Here is a 23,216-nt window from a genome sequence, read left to right as displayed (position 1 = left end):
GAAAAGAAAAGAAAAATCCATGGATTAATATATGATTTGGGTACCACCACTTATCAGTTTGAGCTTTTAGTGGAAATGGACCCAAACCCGTATAAGCCCAATATAAATTTAATAAAGGGAAATAAGAAGGGGACGGGTGAGAAAAATAGATGGAGAGAATGGACTTGGAAGTTATTTGGTGAAATTATTAAATAGTTCAAAATATAATGGTTGTAATTAATTAGAGAAAATGTGTCATTGGCATTTTTAGAAATAAAAAAGTGACCTAAATATAAGATTTTGCCTTTATATAATAGTATAGATAATAATAAGCTCTTAAGTCGGTCTGTCGCGACACCACATCATCAAAAACTGAATTCATCCTCTAAAATTGAAATGTCAACAAAGCTATATGGTCTTCTCATGCCACAACATCGTCAAGACTGCAGTTGGTATCTTCTGTTATTTACTCCCTCGTTAACTTCTGGTGTAGGGCCCTCGTTTTGCCTAAGAGAGTGATTAAAGAATTTGAGAGAAAATGTAAGGCTTATTTGTGGAAGGGGACTGATTCTGATGCAAGAGAAGCCAGAGCTGATTGGGATACTGTTTGTCTCCAAAGATATAAGGTGGATTGGGGTTAAGGAAACTAGATGTGTGGAAAGAAGCATTGTATACTCGGTTATATCTGGTTGCTTTTTTGTACTGCTGGGTCTATTTGGATTGCTTGGGTTAAGAATTATCTTTTTGTTATCAAAGGCCGAAGCATTTGGTCTTTACGGCAACCTGGAGATTGTTCATGGAACTGGAGGAAACATATGCAGCTTAGAGCTTCGATGTTTCCTTATATCAGTTACAGTGATGGCTCAGGCAAGAGTGTATCTTTTTGGTACGATACCTGACTACCAGTAGGACCATTGATTAACTTTTGTTCCCGGGGATCGCAGTGTTTTCCATCACTTAGAGAACATGCAACAGTTAGTATGGTTCTGGAGGGGGGTTGTTGGCACTAGCCAAGGAGCTCGAACCCGTAAGCCGCTCTCATTCGAGACCTGGCTGCAACAATTGAACTCTCCAATCATGATAAATTCATATGGGACACCTCACAAATCTGGGCAATTTTCTATAGCTAGTGCCTGGAAGCGTTTCAAAACCATAGGACCGAAAATGGAATGGAGGAATGCAGTTTGGTTTGATGGGCAGCTACCTCGATCTTCTTTTATAAGTTGGCTTTGTGCGCATAATAGGTTAAATACAAAGGACCGGTTACTAAAATGGAAGATTCCGCTAGTTGCAGCTGAATGTGAATTTTGCAGTATGCAGTTGAAAACTCGAGACCATCTCTTTTTTGAATGACCAATTACTCGAGGAATTTGGAGAAGTTTACTGGCTCGACTTGGCTTGCACAGATCCACCGTGGATTGGAATATGAAGTTCTGCTGGATCTTTTCTCTTCACGGCAAGAAGCTCGATGTTATCTGTCTCAAACTTCTTTGGACTCATTGGCATTTTTAGAAATAAAAAAGTGGTATTACATATATTGCATTTGGGGGAGATAAATGCTAGGCTTTATCAAAAGTAAGTCTCGTCACCAGCGGCTACAGTTCGAAGGATCGTTGCAGATGTACAAGCGAAGTTGTCTATTCATCCTCGAGTCTCATTTAAGATTGTACATTCTGTCTTAGCGGTGCACATACTACACTTTTGATATTGCTCACAGCTAAATTGTATATTTTGGGGTAGACTTCTGAGGTTCCTTATTCTGTAAGGATTGTACAGGTTCTTTTGATGTAAATATTTTTTGCTATTAATGAAGTTTTGCCATTTATCCAAAAAAAAAAGAATTATCTTTTGAAGGGAATAAGCTTTTGGTCTGTTACAGTCCCTAGTGACTGCTCTTATGCATGGAGAAAATTGCTTAAACTCTGGCACAAAGCTTATTCACTGATGAAGCATATAACATAGGGAATGGAAGGAACACACATTATTGGTTTGATAACTGGTTGTCTGTTAGTCCTCTAATAAACCAGTTTCCGAATGGGTCCTTTAATTACTGGGATTTCTCCTCAAGTCACTGTTGAGACTGCATTTTCTAGTGATTTTTGGAGAAGAGAGAAAGGATTAGGCATAGACAGATGCAATCAGCTTTTCATGCTGTTGCCATTGAAATCAGTCCAGATGACAGTAATGAGGACAAAATTGTTTGGCTTGCTGATAATAAAGGGAATTATTCTGTTGCAGGTACATGGAATGTCTTGAGGCATGAGAGGGAGAAGGTGGACTGGTACAAGTTTGTCTGGTTCCACCCTTGTGTACCACATTGGACAGAGTTTTATCACATGGTTGGCTTTCCTCAATAGGCTGCCCACATTGGATAGAGCTTTGCAGATGGATTGAAGGTATTAGCAGCCACTGAAACTAGAGATCATTTATTCTTCGGTTGCGAGATTGCAAGGCAAGTATGGAGCAGAGTTTTGGTCGTTATTGGTATTACTCGAAGTGTGGATGATTGGAGTGGTGAGGTGAGATGAGCATGCTAGGGGGTAAAGTCGTTGCAGGCAGTTTGTGTAGAAGCTTGTTTGGCAGGCCCACGCATGTATGATGTGGAAAGCCAGGAATGAGAAGATCCATGCGGTTCCGGATCCCGTAGCCGAGAAGAACATTGCTAGTATCAAGTCTGTAGTTCGAGGTAGGCTTATGGGGGTTGAGAATCTGCAGAGGAAAGTAAGGACTACACATCATAAGAGATTACTTGAAGCCTTGGGGGTTCCTCAGTCGCTTGCTGTGTCCTATTTTCTTCTTCCGTTTGTATTGCAGTTTCTGTTTTCTTTTGTTTCCCCCAAATACTTGAGCTTGTAATTTTGATGGGTGTTATCAATAAAGAGCTAAGCCTCATGATTAAAAAAGAAAAAAAATAAATATATATATATATATAAGAAAATTTAAAGGATATGGAAAAAAATTTTAAAACAAAGATAATAATTAAAAGTATTTAATATATGCAATTAAATGTACATAAATCTCTTATTAAATACAATCGAGAGAAAAATTTTGTTGCAATTTTTCAATTTATATATAAGTGATAAATGTATATAAGTAATTAATATAACGTGGCATTATGAAAATTGAGCCTAGCTTATAGAAATTAATTTAAAAAATTTTATATTCCTACGAAAATAAATGAAGCATGTATATAATTTACCATCAAAACTAAACATATATATGTATGAGCATATTGAAAAGAAAAAATTTAATGTGTTAAAAATAAGAATCATGAATTACATAAATTACCTTTAATAAATTATAAAATAATAAGAAATACATTAAAAGTATATCTAAAAAATCGAGTTAATATACATATATAAAATATATATATATATATAATCTCATTATATATAGAATGATAACAATCCTTATCCAAGAAAGAAAATTATATAAATTGAAAAAAATGATATTATATAGACTAATAAAAATCTTTATCTAGAAGGAAGATTTCATAAATTTGAAAAGTAATATAAGAGAATAAATATATATAAAATAAATAAATATATATATATATAACACAAACTAATATCGTGAAAAAAAGTTCAAATAAATTCACAAGACATAATAAGAATGTTGATTATAAACTTATGATTGCATCATTCAAAAGCATTCATACAACCCTATTGAAAATTATTTTTGAAAATTGATTATTGAAAACTTTTTATTTTTAATAATAATATTAATTAATTAATATATAAATATATAAATAAAAACCTGCGTAACTCACGGGATTGAACCCTAGTAACACAATATAATATGATTACACCAAAGAAACTTCCTAAAACTTGGGGAAGTTTAGGACCTTTAATTATTGTCATGATTATTTTTCGTGCTCCTAATTACATTGAACATTCAAACCCTTCTCTCTTGCCTTTCTCCTTCTTCAGACACCGAATCAATTCATCCAACTTTTTATAAGAAGACCCACCAATTTCCACTGCTTCCCTTGCCATCCTCGCTATCTCCTCTGCCCTCTCCCTGGCCTTCCTTCCACTCTCTCCCCCCATCAATTCCTTTACCCCCTCCGATATCGAATCGGCCTCGATTTTCCCTCCAACACCCCCTTCCTCCTTGAGCATGATTCCGGCCCCAAACCCCTTAGCCACAATCCGAGCATTTAGCGGCTGATCATAATTCAACGGCCAAGCCAATATCGGCACCCCCGAGCATAAGCTCTCAAGCACCGAATTCCATCCACAGTGGCTCATAAACCCCTGCACCGAAGGGTGTGATAGGATGGCCTGTTGGTGCACCCAGTCGCGCACCACCAATCCTTTGTCCCTCAACCTTTCTTCCCATCCTATGTCGGAGCACGCCCAACTTGTCGACCTGACCACCCAAACGAATGCCTTCCCTGACATCTCTAGCCCTCGCGCAATCTCATCCATCTGCTCATCGGACAGGTGACTCTGTGACCCAAAAGACACATAAATCACGCCGTCCCCTTCCAGCGACTTGCCGTCAAGCCACTCCATGTGTGAATAGGACTTGTAATCTCCACGGACGATATCAGATTGGTCACCCCGCTTCCATAGCATCCCTGGGCCCACACACCAAGCCCTGGCCCCATCAATGTTGAAGCTTTCCAGTGAAGCAACATAGTCTCCCTCCAGTCCTTCAAAGCTATTCATTAGAACACCCCAGCTGTTCTCCTCTGATTTTGCGATCTCTGCCATGGCTCTTCGCCACGGATTTTTAGTATCCCTCACTGACTTCAGGGTAGGAATATCAGACCCGTACACCGTGAATGGAAGGCTTATGCCCAGGAGTTTCAGATCGAGAGGGCGAGAATCCTCAGGATGGTGCTCACCACTAATGCCCTCTGATGCAAGGGCATTCCGAAAAGAAGCTTTGTAGATAGACCTAGTGAGGACACCATTACCATGGAACACTATTCTAGGAATCCCAAATAAGTTACATACGTCAAGCGTCCATTCCAGGAAAAAGTCCGAGATTACGCACAGGGGGGCACAGCCGGTCTCGCACGTGTTCTTCAGGAAATCCTCAAAGGGCTGCCTGAGAGACTTAGTCGCAACCATGAAAGGGAAGAAGAGGTCCATGGAAGGGAGATCGGCAGTGTTCTCACAGCCCGGGGGGATGCCCTCAGCTCTAGGGAACGGGAGGATGAAGAGGACAATATTCGGGTCCGTCGAGACATTTGATCGGATCTTCGGGGCATTCGATGGGGTTGTGATGATTGTGACGTTGACCCCGAATCCCGAAATGGCCATAGACATGTCCAACAGTGGCAGAATGTGGCCTTGAGCCATGAAGGGGAAAACTACCACATGGTGCTGAGGAGAAGCCATATCAACGTTGGATTGGAAAATCAATTGACTTATCAATTCAAGCTAATTGACATAGTACAATGTGGTGAGGGAAGATGAATATTTTATACTACTCCTAGTGTGGAGTTTTAATTAGATAGGAGCCTTCTGCATTAAATTGGTAGTTAGTGCAAATTTTTTGATAGAATCCAATTCAATAAACTTCTATTATGGTCAGGATTAAGTACTAAATGTGAGTCTATATATATATGATGTTTTGAAATATATAACAAGTCAAAGAGAAGATGTAGACTACCACTGCTAACAAATTTTCAGACTAGTAACTATCATTTACTTCACTTAATTAATTGGGTTAAATGCACTTTGCCTCCCGACTTATGATGTGAAATTAGGTTTGCCCCCCGACCTATGAAATTTGGCAGAGTGCCCCCTCACCTAATCCAAAAATAAGCGATGTGACTTCCAGACCAAATTCCGGTCAAAATTTCGGCCAAAACAAGTTTTCCTTAATCAATTAATGTTGTAGCTCCGAGAAATCTCAACTCCTAATTACGAAAACGAGTAACAACTACTGAATAAAATAATTCATAATTTCAGATTCCTCAAAAAAAATCAATTTTGATTGATACATCTGTATTTATGACTAATTTTCTTTATCCACTACATTACATATATATATATATATACTTTTTTTTCTTTTCTTTTCTTTTTGCTGACCCGGATGTTCGAGTTTCGCCCGGTTAATCATTGGGGCTCCATGAATCCCAGGCAATCTAATATAATATTGTTTATTCGTCTAGTCTAAAATCTAGCTGAACACTTTACTCTTAAATCCTATGTATTTCTAATATGTAAAATATATGATAATCATATTCAAATGAAAAGAAGCATATCAACAAATTTATGCTTGCATGATAAATATATATATATATATATATATTATCATATATCGCATAGTGTATCTCATAATTGGTTTTTAGGGGCAGAGGTGAACGGTTGGAGTCATGGGGAAAAAAGGAAGACCAATTGATGATCAGATTAATGATAATCAATTTCTGAAAACTTGTTTTGGCCGGAATTTTGACTAAAATTTGATCCGGGAATCATATCGCTTATTTTTAGATTAGGTGAGGGGGCATTCTGCCAAATTTCATTGGTCGGGGGCAACTCTAATTTCATCTCATAAGTCGGGAGGCAAAGTGCATTTAACCCTAATTATTTTGTTAGAAACCTTTTCCGAATTACTTGTATGAAAATGCACACGTGTTGCACGTGACACCACTTCAAAATGCATCTAAATAATATCATTTATTGAATGGTTCGTCGATTGGTAAATATGCATATATATATATATATATATATATATATATATTTGTGTACATACCTATTACCTATTACGCGATTTTCAAATGAGTCGCACGATTCCACGGCCTGTCATTTGGAAATTAGTGACATATTTTCTTTGTCAATGTACTCATCAAATGTACTCAATATTATTATTTGTAGCATCGTGCCAGCATATTATTATCTAATATATGAGAAAAATATCGCCGGTAGTTTCTTACTTGTAATATGTAATCAGAAGGCTTGCATCCGCAAATGAAGTATACGAAGCTAGCTTGTTACTTTAAAATGCTGCCATACTGTCAAATGTCAATAGAAGTTCTCAAAAAGACTAATTCCTCGTCTAAAAAGAGAAAAAAAAAAAAAAAAAAAAAAAGATCGTCAAAAATTGGTTACGTGTTATTAATTCTGTTAAATTATTTTTAAAAACTTTAAAATGAATAATCAAAATGTTCTTTTTGACGTAATATATGGACAGGAAAAAATACAGGTTGAGTTTAATTATCAACTTTGAATGGGCAAAATCCAGTAAGAGTGCTTGTAAGTTGCAATATGTGTGTTCACTGTAAGGCAAATCTCTAACTTTCAGATATTCTGATTGGGTTCTACATAGTTAAGTGACTGAGTAATAATCATCGTATATTTACTCGATGGACAGAGGAGGGCTGGAGGAGGAATCGGGCCCGGTAAGTGTCAAGGAAGGTTCCTGACCTTTGTTGCTAACCGTACATTGAATGGTTGCATATATAGAAGCGATAGAAAAATGGCTTCGACACTCTTAATTCTTGCTCGAAGGAGCATCATAGGAAGAAAGAAGTATATGTTGATGTTGGACATGCATTGGACATTCTTTATCTGCCAACCGATCGAGGACACCGGCCCCTTCCTCGGCTCCCAATCAACGCCTCCAATCGGATATATAAATAACACATTCATCCCATGAAGGCAGCCGCAATGACTTTAGAACCAGTGACTGAAGTTTTGGTCGTCGGGAATGCTTGAAAGTGGAAAAAGAACTCCGTACGGTCTCAATACCATGCTCTCACTCATTAGCAGAAATTGTATTAACCTTAACAAATCATATTTTCATTGCTGATGTTCTCGAAGATGGTATACGGTGCAAAATCAATACGTCCATTTTTTTTTTTCTGCAACTTAAGCAGCTCGTTTTGTCCTTCGCTGGCTTTGCTGAAATGAGGAGGAACTCGTGAAACGTAAGATGAAAATTTGCAGAAAGCATCATAGCTGATAATAAACAACTGATAATGGACAATCACTGCAAAAAAAACTCTTTTAAGTATTAACATACATAGCCGCAAAAGAGATTGCAAATCTTCTAATATAGCCACTCGAGCTGCAAAAACCGTTTGCAGAACACCTTCCGTTCATGTTCTGTTGCCTGCGCATGAAGATTAATGCCACCGAAGTTTCCTCATCTGGACGATGTTCTCTGGGATCAACAGCCCGCACGCAGATAATAAATCGAATATCCAAGTGAAACAGGAGAAAGCAACTTCATTCTGCTGTCTTTCCGATCCCATTTCTGTGTTCTAAGCAAAAATGGACTTATCTTTCCGAGGCATGGTGGTGTCCCTTCGGGTGGCCGTGCTCACGCTGCCTGTTGGCTGTCGCTTCAGATCCTCATCAAGAAGGCTGAGCAGAGAATGGAGCATGTGGCAACTAAAGCTAATATAGCCGATCCCATGTACACACCGCCCTTTACAAGGTAACACTCCCCATCTAGCCATCCTTTTCCGTAACGCTGCTCTCTGTTCATGCTCGTGGCTGCGCCGAGTAATGTAACTGCAATCACGAAGCTGATCCTGCAACAGTACAAAGGCTTTTATTTAGATGACCATTTTCTTTCAACTTGATATGTTCCTTTAGAAAAGCTAAGCAAAGTTCAATTCCGTCAATTCAGCAAACTTAAGCAACAATTTTTTTTTCCCGGTTACAAAAGAGGTTCATGGATCTAACATAATGAACTAGAAATCCTAATAGTTGATACAGAGACACAAGTAGTCCACCGCGAGTATTGAACTTGAAACCTCTTGTTACCAAGCGAGAACATGCGTCACCGCAATGTACTCTCTTTGATACTAAAGCAACAAATTATAAAAGATGAACATGCATATAATTTGGAATAACATCTTGATCAATAGGCATTAAATTAGAATAGCTCTCTAGTTGTCCTTTTGAAGGGGTTTTGTAGTTTTGATTGTATAGCTTTTTTTTTTGTGTAATCTGATATTCATAAGTCCAATAAGCCATGATTTTGAGTTTGGTCAATCTATTAAAGGGTAAAACTCTTTCATTCAAAGATCTTCTCCATTCATAAATACTCGAATCTAAAGCATTCTTGTTTAGAATAATGATCGCCGAATTATTTGAATTAACCCTTATTAGCACTGTATAGATTTTTTTGTTTTCTTAGTTTTGCTCTTTTTTTTTTTTGATAAGTGTAATAGAACTTTGAGTGCTTAATAAGATCATCACTTATTTTAAGAAAAAAAAAAGCATAATAAATCCATCGGGTGTTCTATACGTCCAACCCAAAATATCACCATTATTCTTCCAAGTTCACTATATTCTATTAAATATCATTTCATTCATTTCCATTTCATTCCACCGCACCAAAGGAGGAGGGGCTTATGCATTATGGATCAGTCATGGGCCACGGAGCACACTGGACCGGGTTGAGGTTTGGTAGCACCAGTTCAAACTTCTAGGCCCATTGGGCCTAAACTGGCCCAGAGTAAGCCCACCAGTTAAATATCATGGCCAAGACTAGGCAGGGAAAGCAGGCATGGCAAGTTAGCACGCTACTAAGTTTGGCGTGGTGACCTTAGGCAGGCTCGGGCCTTACCTTTTTCAGTATGCGGGCTCGGACTTGAATTTTGAGCTCGATTATTAGGTTGGCTTGGGCTTGAACTGGTCCACAAAAAGTCAGACCGAGTTTAGTGCAATCCCCGCTCGCTCTCGATCCTGATCAAGAGCTGTGGGATCGATTTTTATTAGTGAGACTTTTGCGGACCCACTTATCTCCCTCTCCCTATCGCCTTCCGGGCCCAAGGAAATGACTAATTAGACGAAACGTGTAAAACAGAGCAAATCACGTGGGAGAGTATGGAGACGGTGATAAAACTAATGACCTAAAGACAGAAAAGAAGGGAAAAAAAAAAAGTGCAATAGTGCAATATAGTTAGACTGGTTACCTACCAGGATACAACCAAGAGGCCAGTTGTAATTATTGCCGGTCTCTTATCATCCTTCAATCTCCCTGTGATCTTCTTCCTCGAACAGACAGTCCATACAATCCCAGAATTCCCGATGAACTGACCGACGCAGAGAAAAATCAAAGCACCAACCCCGTATTTGAACGCGCCACTTTCCGGCAAATAGCATAGCTTCCCGTCTAACTTCAGCTCCTCCTTCTGCACCGAGAATATATAGCCTTAACATGCAATCCTCAGAATTTACCGAATACAGCTAAGCCCGACCGTCAAGGAAAGAGGAGAAAGCAAATTTGAATGGGAGAAAGAATGAGCTTGTAGTTCAGAAGAAACCTTGGTTCTTTTCAGCTCGGAGGGAATACACGCGAGAGACGAGAGGAGGCCGAGGACTGCAGCAGCTATGCAAAGAAAGAACGAGCCGAGCCCCCGAGATTCTTCCATAATTTTATGGTTCCTTCGAGTCTTTTCCTATCCGATCAATCCTTTTGCTTGTTGCTACCGGAGTAGTTACGGAATATTTGCGGAAGTGGAAGGAGAACATGGAACAAATGAGATATGAAACATCTGGGAGGCTTGGGTTTCACTCAAGGAATTGATTATATGATGTGGAAAAGGAAATTAGCGGTGGGATGGACCACTTTCGTTTGGTTGTTTCCTTTGTGGTGGTTGAGAAAAATATCATTTTCCAAAGGGGAGTCTTTCGTGACTTCTTTTATTCTTCTTTGGACCCAAAGACTTCGATTCTTCTCTTTCTCCTTCTTTTACTTATTTTCAAACAATACGGAGGCAGTGGAATGGATTCACCTAATTGTATAGTGGGTGGGTGTGATCTTAAATAGGTGGATTATCCAAATATCAATTTTGGAAATAATATTAACAATTATATTACCAGAAATACTCTTAATTTTAGGATTATCCAAATATTAATTTAGGAAATAATATCTTAGGATTTCAGGGTTTTAAGATTAGGCTTTTAGGATTAATTTAGAATTAATGTCATGTTCTTGACACATGGTTCAATCATTATATTTGGTCTGGCCACATCATGTAAGGCATTTTCATGCAATAATCTGTCCCAATAAGGCTGGTCTAAGCTACAAGGGAAAATAGAAGGCTGATACAATTGATGCCAGTTTTGTTGAGGTAAAAGATGATAATATTGCTCTCCTGGAGTTTTAGACTTGAATAGTTGCAAAGTCGTCACCGAATCTAACAACACGAAAATTTCCTGTAGTGCTCCCCTTTTTATGAAAAGGACAAAGACTGATGACTTATATATTCTTTAGAGCTCACCTTTAGCAGTAGTTTCCTCTTCCATGTCGGAATATAACTCGACTAAGAGAGCACGGTAGGAGGTGTCACAATTACTTTTCCTTATAATTTTAAGTAAATTTAGTATTTTATAAGAGTTTTAAAACCACAATTTGGATCGAAATTGCTGTTGCAAACATAATTTTATTAAGCAAGTTAATAGGTTGTTATGAAATCTGCTTTTACTTATTCTATTTCAAGTATTAATAATGGTTTTTTTTTTACTTTCAGCAATTTTAAATTAGTTTTTCCAAGTACTTTAACTTATTTTGAAATCATGACTTATTTTTCGCAATGTTGTTTTAGTACTTCTTCATCAACAACAACACCCTCAAACCAAGCTTAAGTTGTGACAAATGCTTTTAGGCATATGAACGAGAATGGTATGTTTATCTTGACCAACAGAGGTCTTTTATATGACCAATGTGAGTTTGTTTAAGCGGTTCGACACTTGTTCACCTTGAACAAGGTTTCGGATTCGAGTATTATGAATAGAGAAAATCTATATTAGGAGAGCTCTACCCTACTTAGTGGGCTGATTTAGTTAAAATTGGATTAGTCGAGACCCATTAGACTTGCGGATATCAAGATACACAAAAAAAAATGAGGTCTCATATATGCACCGAGAGTTAAGAAACTCGACTATGTGAACATTGTATCTTTGTATAACTGAAGATAGGGACGTACCTAGGATTTTGGTTTGGGGGGGCGAGTCTTTAGGGGAGTTAGGAGGGCGAATATAATTAATTTATATACACACACATATATATATATATATGAAAATAAAGTCTTTAATTGAATTCTCATACCGCTACATCATCAAAAAATATATAACAAAACTCTCTCGTATTGCCACGTCATCACTTATGGATTTAGAAAATTTTGTATATTCTTTTATCATTAATTATGTAGTATAATATATAGATTATATGCAATATCATGCATATAGTCCAACAAAATATATACAAGTGAACAAAATATGCAGTGGACTACTATTACCGATTATACATATGCCATATATATCGTATAGTATAACTTAAACTATTATATCCTGAATAAAAATTTCATTATATTGAAATTTTTATATTCAATATGAAATTTCCTTATTAATTTGTATGACCTTTGCACTATATATATTGTACATGTTTATTCGATATACTAACACTAATATCTTACATCAATTTTATCAATTCGCAAGACTTTATAAGTATTCACTAGACTTCGTCAAGTTTTTTCAAAATCCAATATCATCAAATTTATGTATTTTTTTTATCAAAGTATTTTTTTAGGATATTATCTTTTTTATTGGATGTTAATTTGTTTAGTGCGTTTATTATTTGCTGAGAACTATTATATTTGCATGAAAATTTTTATTTATCATTTATTTTTTAATCTATACCTTAATAAATTTTGAGGTGGTACAATAGTTTATTATATATTAAAAGAATTGGGACTAGAAGAAGTAACCAAATTATCAATTTCAATATGTTTTTCCTTGATAAAGAAGATTATTTTGCGTGCTTGACTAAGTATATTATTTTATTAATCAAAATTATATTATTATTAATTTATTATTTCTAATGAAGTTGGGATTCATTTATGCATGTAAGTAAAAGAAAGTCTTAGATTGTTTTGTTTCAGGCCTTACTTTAATAAGAAGCTTTTTTACAATTAATATTTTCAAGATAATTACACATCCATCAAAATATCGTCCAGTTGAAAGATATCGCTTTTTCTTAGTGTATATAGATGATTTTTTGTAATCTATTGATATCCTTAACATAATTCATTCGGTTTTGCACGGGTTGTCAACTAGTTTAACTAAAAATGGTAAAAAAACTTACAATTTTCCATATAATGTCAAAATTTTAGTGGGGGCGACTACCACCCCAGCCCCTTCACCCTCCTTCAATCCATCCCTAGCTAAGGAGATGCTACTAGAAAATCCAAAATTTGCGACAAAATTTCCCGACAAATTTTGAGGGAAGAAATTCCTCGAAAATCCTTGTAAAAACTTTCAAAAAGCTTTTCCAGAGACTTACCGTGGAATTTTTGAGGGACTTTTCCCTCGAAAATGCCATTGATGGAAAAAAATCCTCTTCATAATATATTCCTTAATAATTTCCATGAAGAACATTGTACTAGATGGAGAATCTTAACTAGAGTTACAAATTCAACCTAATTATATATTATCACATTTATTTGTACTTCAAACAAATAATTGATCAGTATTTTCCCAATGTGGCACGAATTGAAATGACATATTTGATCCAATTTTCAGAAATTTATTACAATATCCAAGATTCAATGTGATAAGCTGATGAATTTCAAGCAATTATTAAAGGAATGAATTTTAATTAAAAACATGATCAATAGTGATAGAGATCTAATACAATAAGCATATATATATATATATATATTTATTTATTTATTTATAAATAGTTATTTCTAAAACTGTGGTACATATTAAAAAGTGTATAACATTAGAGTACACCAAAATTGTATTCAAAACTAAATATGCAAGAAAAGAAAAAAGAAAAAGTTCTTTTGACTTCTCTTGTATTTATTCGTCCATTCTCTTTCTATCTCCCTCAATTTTCCATTTCTTTGTTAGTATCTTTTAAAGCACTCATTCTAGTTTATTTCTTAAAAAGAATACACTTGAATATATTTCTTCAATTTGATATTTTGATACTTTATTTTAGACTTCCATCATTTAGAGCATGTGATTTATCATGTTTCTAATATGTACTCAATTTGAAAAATAAATAAAAGTTTGTATAGATTTGATTAGCAATGATCATATATATATTTTAATTTATATTAAAATATGAAAGGGATTTACTCAATCTATATTATAAATTAATTATAATTGATTCTTGTTATGTGAAAGGCACATTTTTTTTAATGCGTACCATACTATGAAATATGTACTTTCACTCTGTTAAGATTTGATAAAATAAGGATTAGGGCCAATTTATATATATATAACCATTACTTTGAGGTCTTTTCACGAATTTTTTCTTGGATCTAATATCCCAAAAAAACAATTACAAAGTGTAACAAATATAAGTTGGTTCAAGTGATTTTCAACACTTCTTTTTGTAAGAGGAATTCGTGTCTTGTCTATGAAGAAATTTCATGATTGTGAGAGTTGTACTACTTAATGGGCCAACCCAACTTGTTGTATTAGTCGGAACTCATTGGATTTCTTGATATCATGCTCCAAAACCCAAAAGGAATAAAAATTGTAAATAGACATATAATATTATTTTAATAGATAAAAGTAAAAAAATTGAGGCAAATTCGAGTCTTGTGTGTGGAGAAAATTAACGATTTGGAGAGTTTTCCATTTAGTAGACCTAGCACGGACTTGATTACTCAAAATCCATTAGACTTCTCGATATCATACTCTAAAACCTTGAAAGAAATAGAAAATACAAATAGACAAGTAATTCTATTTTAATAGACAAAAGTAAAAAAGAAATTGAGGCAAATTCGAGTCTTGCATGGTGAGAAAATTAACGATAGAAAGAGTTTTGCCTCTTAATAATAGACTTAAAAAAATATAAAACATGTAAGTAAAAAAAATATTTTAATATTGAAAAGATGAAAAAATAACAGAGAGAAAGTACAAAAAATAGGTCGACTCACTCTATAGGTCTAAATTAAAAATAATAATACTTTAATATAAAAGGCCAAAAAAAAAAGAAAGGTATAAAAAATAGTTCCACTCGCCATGGAGATTTAATATCAAAAAGACAAAAAAAAAAGGTATAAAAATCGGGTGTACTCGGCTTGAGATGAACCTGTTTTAATTGCTTTATAAATATAAATAAATAAATATCCAAACGAAGAATTAATGGCGGCCAAGCCAACAATTTCGTCGTCGTCGTTGCCGCCCTCGTCATCTTTGTTCTCCGGCGAGTGTATCAGTAGCAGTCTTCTCCTCTGCTCTGCAATCAATTGTGCTTTATACACTCTCCGATTCACCGCTAAAGTTTTCAACTTTCCCGCTCACTCTCTCTCTCTCGCCTTCTTCGATAATCTTCGCGGTTGATTCACTCATCGGCGGCGGCAAACTGCTTCGACATTCTCTCCTCCAGAGGTTCTCTCGCATTCTCTTTCTCTCTCTCTCTTTCTTCTGTAGAGATTTCGCTGATAGACAATTCACTGATGTTTGCTCTCGACGCTGACGGCTGATTACAGCTGATCGGTGTGTCAATGTTCATCATAAAAGGTGAAGATGTGGCTTAACGCAATTACTTCTGAAGTGACTTGACCATAGTGTTTCCTTTTGGGCGAATTCGTTGACCATGATGTCAAGCTTCCATGAAAAGAACTCTGCTTATGAGGGTTTTAGTTTGATTGTTTTCCTGTAATGGAAGCTATGACTGAGAACTCTAAAGCGTCGGGTCTTAGGCACCCTCCTAAGATGTTTCCATCTTCGGAAAACAACAATTCGTTCATTCAACCACCGCCCCATTTACAGCCCCGCGAGTTCCCGTCCCACGTGGATGCTCCCGATATCTCCCCAATGGCGAAAATCCTCTGTGAGATCCTTGTTCGGGCCCCACCCGGGAACATTGAGGGTGTCCTCGGGTCCACGGGAATCCCATCAAGCCCTGCCCTCGTGGAAGAAGTCCTCCAGTTTTCATATAACTATCCTGGGTCGGCTGTGAAGTTCTTTCGCTGGGCAGGGCACTCCCACAAGCATTCGACTTATTCGTGGAACCTCATGGTTGATTTGCTTGGCAAAAACCAGCTGTTTGAGCAAATGTGGGATGCGATAAGATCGATGAAGCAAGAGGGCGCCCTCTCACTGACGACGTTCACATCCATTTTTGGGAACTACTGCAGTGCTGGGAGGTTCAACGAGGCCATTATGACCTTCGATGTGATGAACAAGTACGGAGTTGAACAGGACGTGCTTGCTGTCAATTCACTGCTGAGTGCGATCTGCCGTGAGGACAATCAGACTTCGAAGGCACTCGAGTTCTACGATAAGATCAAGACAAAGATAAACCCTGATGGAGATACATTCACCCTTCTGTTCGAAGGGTGGGAGAAGGAAGGCAATGTCACCAAGGCCAAGACAACTTTTGGCGAGATGGTAGTCCACGTGGGGTGGAGCCCATTGAACGTGTCGGCTTATGATGCTTTCTTGACGACTCTTGTTCGGGGGTCTCAGGCTGAGGAGGCTATCAAGTTTCTTCGAGTGATGAAGAGAAAGAACTGCTTGCCAGGTTTGAAATTCCTTTCCAACGCACTTGATATTCTCATTAAGAACAATGATTCCAGCAACGCTCTCCAGTTGTGGGATATTATGGTTGGGAGGGGGTTGATGCCCAACTTGACGATGTACAATGCGATGATCGGTCTCCTGTGCAAACAAAATGAGATCAATCACGCATTTTGCCTGCTTGATGATATGGTATTCCACGGAGTTTTTCCAGATTCGCTGTCCTACAACATGATCTTCCATTGTCTGGTCAAGAACAAGAAGGTTCCTGAAGCAGCCAAGTTTTTCTCTGAGATGATCAAGAATGAGTTCCCCCCAACACATTCTAATTGTGCTGCAGCTATAGCCATGTTTTTCGATGGTGATGACCCTGAAACAGGAACAGAGATATGGAACTACATGATCGAGAACCGTTTTTCGCATCTCGATGCCAGTGCAAATGCACTCCTTCTGGGGCTCCAGAGTTTGGGAAGGTTGTCAGAGGTTAGGAGGTTCTTAGAAGATATGCTTGACAAGAGAATTGGTATCTCTGAGTCAACAATGGGAAAGCTAAAAGATTCCTTCTATAGGGTGGGGAGGAGTTCAAGAGAAACTTATGACCGTATTTCCAGGAGGTGGAAAGCTTCATAAGTGTTCCCTTTTGCAAGTTTCATCCCAATTCTTCTGGAAGCATTTATTCATTTTTTAGTACATATGCTAGAGATATTTTTGCTACATTGGATTGCACTGCTTGTTTCTCCAAGTAATATAAAGCTCTCGCCATTATTATCTTTCGTACCTAATTAAAGGCTCTCTCAGATTATCTTCTCCGAAATTTCTATCGACTTCTCTTTTTGTACCATAAAGCTAATCGTGCCTTTTCTTCCATGAGTAAAAAAAAAAAAAAAAACATTTCTGAGAATTTAGAGAAGAATCGTGCTGGCTTCTTATTTTGCGTCAATAGAGTCCATTCCTGTGTCTCTTATCTTATTCACTGCATCTATATTCTGATGATGTTCGTACTAAAATTAACCTTTCTCAAGGATTTTTGTTAAGAGAATAATCTCTTTCACTGATCTTTTACTGCATTATCTATTAAGGTACTCGTTAGAACTAGACTCTGTGTTATCTTGGCATACCATGCCGAGTTTTGGTCTTCGATACTGAAAACAGCTTTGGGCAATGCAGTTCAACAATTTCTTGCCCACAGAAAAGCTACCACTTTGCTAAGTGGTAGGTGATAACCACTATACAATCATCAACTTTCTCATAACTCGACAAGGAGTTGATATCACATCTTAAATTTTGCTTCTTTTTCCCTTGGGGCAAAAAATTATCTGCCCCTTTTGTTTTAATTCCATCCATTGGTTCATGGCATTTTTCATGCCCTACCAGTCGGACTTGAAACCTTGAAGTTCATTTCTCAACTTTCATTGTATGGTTGAGGTCTGAGCTGGATGAGGCCATTTTGTGGAGACCTTATTCTAGTACTTTTGGATCGGCAGCTTCATGATGACGACATTCTTGGCAAGAAATTCACAGTCAATTAGCTTCTCAACTGCTTATGAGTTGCAATTTTGTGAAGAGGGGTGAAGATTGAAAGCGAGTCACGACAATTGAACAAGTGACTGGCCTGACCAAGAAACAGTCTGGGTTGGATAGTGATGTTCATATGGTCTCTATGCTATGACAGAAGTCAGCCTCGATTATAAGGTTCTTTATGGTGGCAAGTTGCTCCATACGCATGGTTTGCAGCGTAGCAACAAATGAAGAGACAAAATTGCTTCTTTCTCGCCTCAATTTTAAGCATGACACGAGCACATATGAACAAAGTTTAGTGGCAACTTTTTGAGTGTCTTACAGTTGGTGAGCATGGGTTGTGTAAAGCTTCTGGATTTCAAGGTAGGGTTGAAACTTCAGAAGCTATGCTTCAACCGATGTTGCGGAAGGATTTGGTGGTTTTAAGTGTCGGGTCAATAACATGTTGCACCCCCTAGGTTACAAGGATGTCATGTACCTTCACTTCATTTTTTGAAATGCCAACAATACCTTTTATGCCACAATTTTGCTTAGTGAGCGTAGTTGTTTGGGGGAAACAAGAATTAATAATTGTAAAAACTACAATGTGGCCAAATATCCTGATCAACTGATTAGGGTACGTAACAGGACATATTGGCTGAAGAGTCACTTGCATGGGTATGAGAACTAAAAATCTTTCTAATTTTAGCCTAAGAAAAATAGTTGCATGTTTCATTGATCAGTTTAACAATTAACTCCATAGATTGAACCACTTGTGAACTTGAAAACTCCTAGTTATCCACCATCTCAACACTTGTATTGACATGACCACTAACATGATAGCTTTCGTCACGATGATGGAGCGAAAGTAGCTTCACATTTATTAGGTTCATAGGGTATAACGAAGTGAATATTCCCCCAAATGACTCTTTAATTGATCAGGCTATATCTGTTCAGTTTCATTCAGAATTGCGTCTGCCATGATGATTCGATGCGGTTTATCGAGGATTGGGATCTGTTATGGGGATGGTTCAAGTAGCTGGACCCCCCCAAATGTTCTCAATCGTCGCTCAAATCAGTGCCTGGCTAAAGATTAGCAGCATCCCTTTTAATGGGAGTTTGCTGCAACATTTTGTTTTGAGAAGAAATTGGCAGGGTCACATGGAAATTGATACTTGCTATTGGAATAGCAGAAAATCTATGGTATAAATTTCTATACATGCTACCGTAACTCAGAAGGGTGAACGTAAACAGCGAGAGGATTAGCGACTCAAACCACAGTATGTAGGAAGATGTGGTTGGGTGTATTGTAAGTTCATCTTCCGGTTTCTGTTTAGTCCTTTCTGGAGTTTGACAGTTCGGGTTTACATGCATTTTACAGGATGTGCTGGAAGGAGCGAGTTCTATCCGTTGGTCAGCACAGGTTATTTCACTATCTGAGCAGCTCTTGTTGTTTCGCCTAGTCGATGGTGAAGGATATATTAGGTGTCTCATAAATGCTCGTTTTATGCATGGGCCAGAAAGAGTAGTCTTCTTCTCAGTTTGGATGATCTGAGTAAACAAAGCAGTTTCTGGAGTCCGATTTGGGCTGCTTGATTCATGCCATTCCGTTTCTTCCGTTAGGTCTCCCTTAGATAAACTTCCACGCACTGATGAAATGCAGGACTTCACCAGTAATGCTTTCATTCGATTCTGTCTTGACATAAATACAGTGTTTTCTGTCGAGAAGCACTGTCCGTTGTAGGATTTGCTGTATCCGAGTGTTTTGTCGGTGTTATTATAGGCTGGTATTTTCTTCTGATGTGCGAGAATTTAACTGCCTAGTGTCTAGTAATTGGAAGATGCTCTCAGTTTACATGATGATAGTAGGGGTGGGCACGGGATGGGATGGTTCTGTTGTAGGGGCTATCGTACTGGTCCCGAATTATAGTGAATGAAATTTTCCTAGCCAAAATCGATCCCGTAATCATATTACAATTATAAATCTGTCTCGAAAAATAACCATTTTTTCGTTCGGGTTTCGAATCAAGAAAATTACCCTGTAAGTCTTAAATTCATAAAGTCTAATCGTTCTACAAGAGCGTAATTAACACGAATTAAAGTGTAAAAAAAATGAAAACAAGCACGTTTATATACTAATCAAATTTTTTCGAAATTCTAATTGCACAAAAATATCAAAATTGCCATCATTTCTCAACGGCTCTCAATCTTCTGCATAATGACTATGATTTTTGAATTTGCTTTTCCAACTTTTTTTTTCTGAAGAAAAAAAAGAAAGTGCAAATATTTAAATTCAAATCTATAAATAAATATAATAAAATATGTAATTTATATATTTTTATATATATTCGGGATGGGACGATTAATCATGATTTTGAAATTAGAAAGTGTAACTGTCCCGAAACCAAATTAATTGAGAATTTAGGAACCGAATTTTTCACCAAAACAAATAATTGAGTTATTCTTCGATTTGGAATGGGACGGTCATTGGGATGGTTCAATTATCGGTTCTTTTTGCACACCCCTACATAATAGACAACTGGCTAAGTACCTTGACTTCACAGCCAGGCAGGGAAAACCGAAATCGGAAAGTCGGGAATTCAGAATCTGTTTTTTGCTGGTCTCCTTCATGGTTAAGTGATAAAACAAGGAGGCTGCTTCGCAAGTACTTGCAAGAGCATTCGACGAATGAGCATGTAAATATATCATCCTGGTCGAGTGCTGCAACCCGAATTGCCCGAACTAATCGCGATTAACAGGTTCGGGTTTTGTGCTTTAAAGGATGTCCTCTCTATTCATCTAGTCTAATATGTAGAATCAGACGGGGGGGGGAATGAGGGATAGCATCGGAATCCCGTGGAGACCAATCAACGGATTGTTTTTTCCCATGTCGGGACCCAAGTCAGGATCCGTATCACAAACAAGAAGGAATCTGACGGCTGAAATTAATTCATAATAAGATTAGTAATTTGCTTCGCGTTCAAGTACAAAGTGGGAAGACACAGAAATGAGTTGTTTTCTTTTTCGGAAAAATTAATGGACGGCGGCCCAGACATCTGTATTAAGTAATGCAAGTTTGGTATTTTGCACTTTTTGTAAACTTTATCTTTGGTGAAATCATGGTGCTCTTGATATATTGATTTAGATTAATTTTCATTTCAGAAACTGTATGATATTAATCACGAGATATTTTCAGCGAATTTTGATCCCGTACCCTAGATGAGGTTTGTTTATTGCAGCTTGCCGTTCAGCTACATTTTCGTGTTTCTATTTTCGTCGGCTTAAAGCTGTGTGGATTCCCTGTTCACCCAAATGACGGCTTATAATTTCCTCGTATCAAAAATTCGTCCATTGTAATATATCTTAGTTATTGAATATTATATATCGTAATATTATATTATTATATATACAAACATATATATATATATATATATATAGAAAGCATGAAAGATACCAAAACCTTCTCCACCATTTAGAGCAAAGAACCCAAAATCTTAAAACCTCCACGCCACGCCCTCGCCCTCGCCCTTCTCCTCTCCACCTGCAACCTCACCCCGGAGGGCAAGTCAATCAGATTCTTTTGCCGCCGAATGTTGTCGGTCTTAGGAAGACCACCGCGCTCCTCCTCGTCCTCGTCCTCATCCTCGTCCTCGTCCTCCTTCTAATGACACCGAAAAAGTACGTAATCGGCTCCCAGGGCAGGCGCACCCACCCCCTCATCTGGTGTGCTGCCGTCATTTGCGCAATCCTAGCGATCGCAGTCATAACCGCTGGCATCGTCGTCTTTGTCGGCTATATTATCATCCACCCTCGGGTCCCCGTCATCTCCGTCCTCTCAGCGAGCCTCGACACTTTCCGGTACTGCTCTAACATACACTGAAAGTGCCGTAATATATATATATATATTCAATACAAGAAAAATTAAATCACCATACTGACGAGAAATAGCCAACTGTGGGGTTGAATCCTTGCCCGTCTGATAGGTACGATGAGGCCGGCCTCCTCGTGACGCAGATCACGATTGATATTTTGGCTGAGAATGCCAACGCGAAGGCCCATGCAACCTTCCAGGACACTAGCTTTTTCCTGATTTTTGGCGGGATGGAGATAGCGCAGCTCGTGGCACCCCCTTTCGACGTAAAAAAGAATGGCTCCCAGGATATCCACTACGTGGTTGAGTCTAGCCCGATACCACTGGATCCAGAAAAGATGGAGCTCGTGAACCTGTTCATAAGACGGAACGACGTCGTGTTCGAACTGAAGGGGAAGTTCAGGGCGCAGTGGAGGGTCGGACTACTCGGTTCAGTTAAGTTTTGGTCTCACTTAAACTGTTGGCTCCATTTCCATCCCTGGAATGGGACCTATACCAACCCAAAGCGCTGCAGTTCTAAAGCTAAATGACGCCCTTCTCCGCCACGCCCTCCGGCCAGATTCTACCGGTCGATCGGGTTTGTCTAGATTTGGCACTTTATTTCTTTCTACTCCAGAGCCAGCCCGAATACGACAGGTGAATGGGCCCCACAAGTCCAATCACGCTGCTGGTGACTCTAGTATAAAGGCCTGATCTAGATAACTCTTCGAAGACGCAAAGGTGGGGATTTGATTTTCTGACTTGCAGCGGGTAAATGTTTCTCTCGTCATATTGATTTTAGGTCTAGTTAGCTAATTAAAGGATATAAAACTTTTTTCGGTGAAATAATGAGATCGAATCCCGTATCCACGGATTCCGATGAGTACAACTCGAAAGATCACAGTGTAGAATTTATCTGTTAATCTGTCCATCAGCCAATGTTATGGATATTCCGTGTTATAACCTTATTTCTTGCTTTGATCACGCGACGAGCAATTATCTACGTGCATATGTTATAAGTCCGTAAGGTTACACAATAAACAGAGGATGCAATTTGAATTTTCTGGAATTAAGAAACCTTTCGAAATCAGTTTGAGGGAATTGTAAATGGCGAAGGAAAGGCGCTCCACCCACGCACAGAGAAATGGGCCCAAGAGCTTTTGCCGATCGACTTTTCCTTTGGAATTAAGCAAAGCAATGAGCCCTCCCATCTCTTTCCATTTCACCTTGCTGGATCGATCTAAATACACAATTTAAAAAGCACTTGAACACCAATTACAAAGTTCGAAAGCAAGGGGAGTTAGGTAGAATGATTAATGACGCGCTCGGAGAGACTGCGACCGTATATGTATGTTGCGCAGAACAATCACGACTCATATAAAAAATCTTTCTTTAACTGATCATGCAAAATTCTGTCCAGATCTCGCAAC

The 23,216-nt window shown here is 37.9% G+C and overlaps 4 protein-coding genes across 4 annotated transcripts; 2 read left to right on the top strand and 2 right to left on the bottom strand.

Moving 5' to 3' along the window:
• Positions 1 to 3,753: 3,753 nt before the first annotated feature.
• On the bottom strand, positions 3,754 to 5,398 carry LOC116205816 (UDP-glycosyltransferase 90A1-like). The gene has a single exon (XM_031538482.1). It carries the CDS (start codon positions 5,328 to 5,330, stop codon positions 3,861 to 3,863), a length of 1,470 nt encoding a protein of 489 aa, XP_031394342.1. The 5' UTR covers positions 5,331 to 5,398; the 3' UTR covers positions 3,754 to 3,860.
• Positions 5,399 to 7,863: 2,465 nt separating this feature from the next.
• LOC116205436 (protein MODIFYING WALL LIGNIN-1-like) lies at positions 7,864 to 10,689 on the bottom strand. The gene is made up of 3 exons (XM_031538048.1): positions 10,220 to 10,689; positions 9,873 to 10,087; positions 7,864 to 8,476 (listed from the first exon to the last, which is right to left on the bottom strand). Exons 1-3 carry the CDS (start codon positions 10,325 to 10,327, stop codon positions 8,287 to 8,289), a joined length of 513 nt encoding a protein of 170 aa, XP_031393908.1. The 5' UTR covers positions 10,328 to 10,689; the 3' UTR covers positions 7,864 to 8,286.
• A 4,343-nt stretch (positions 10,690 to 15,032) lies between these two features.
• Positions 15,033 to 17,226, top strand: LOC116205435 (pentatricopeptide repeat-containing protein At3g62540, mitochondrial-like). Its single transcript, XM_031538047.1, has 2 exons — positions 15,033 to 15,305; positions 15,407 to 17,226. Exon 2 carries the CDS (start codon positions 15,579 to 15,581, stop codon positions 17,067 to 17,069), a length of 1,491 nt encoding a protein of 496 aa, XP_031393907.1. The 5' UTR covers positions 15,033 to 15,305; positions 15,407 to 15,578; the 3' UTR covers positions 17,070 to 17,226.
• Positions 17,227 to 21,380: 4,154 nt separating this feature from the next.
• On the top strand, positions 21,381 to 22,754 carry LOC116202635. Its single transcript, XM_031534230.1, has 2 exons — positions 21,381 to 21,794; positions 21,920 to 22,754. The coding sequence occupies exons 1-2, from the start codon at positions 21,601 to 21,603 to the stop codon at positions 22,335 to 22,337; spliced, it is 612 nt and encodes a 203-aa protein (XP_031390090.1). The 5' UTR covers positions 21,381 to 21,600; the 3' UTR covers positions 22,338 to 22,754.
• Positions 22,755 to 23,216: the final 462 nt, after the last annotated feature.

Source organism: Punica granatum, chromosome 4 (assembly GCF_007655135.1).
Source record: "Punica granatum isolate Tunisia-2019 chromosome 4, ASM765513v2, whole genome shotgun sequence".
NCBI classification, from domain to species: domain Eukaryota; kingdom Viridiplantae; phylum Streptophyta; class Magnoliopsida; order Myrtales; family Lythraceae; genus Punica; species Punica granatum.
This window is presented reverse-complemented; position numbering and strand designations above follow the sequence as displayed.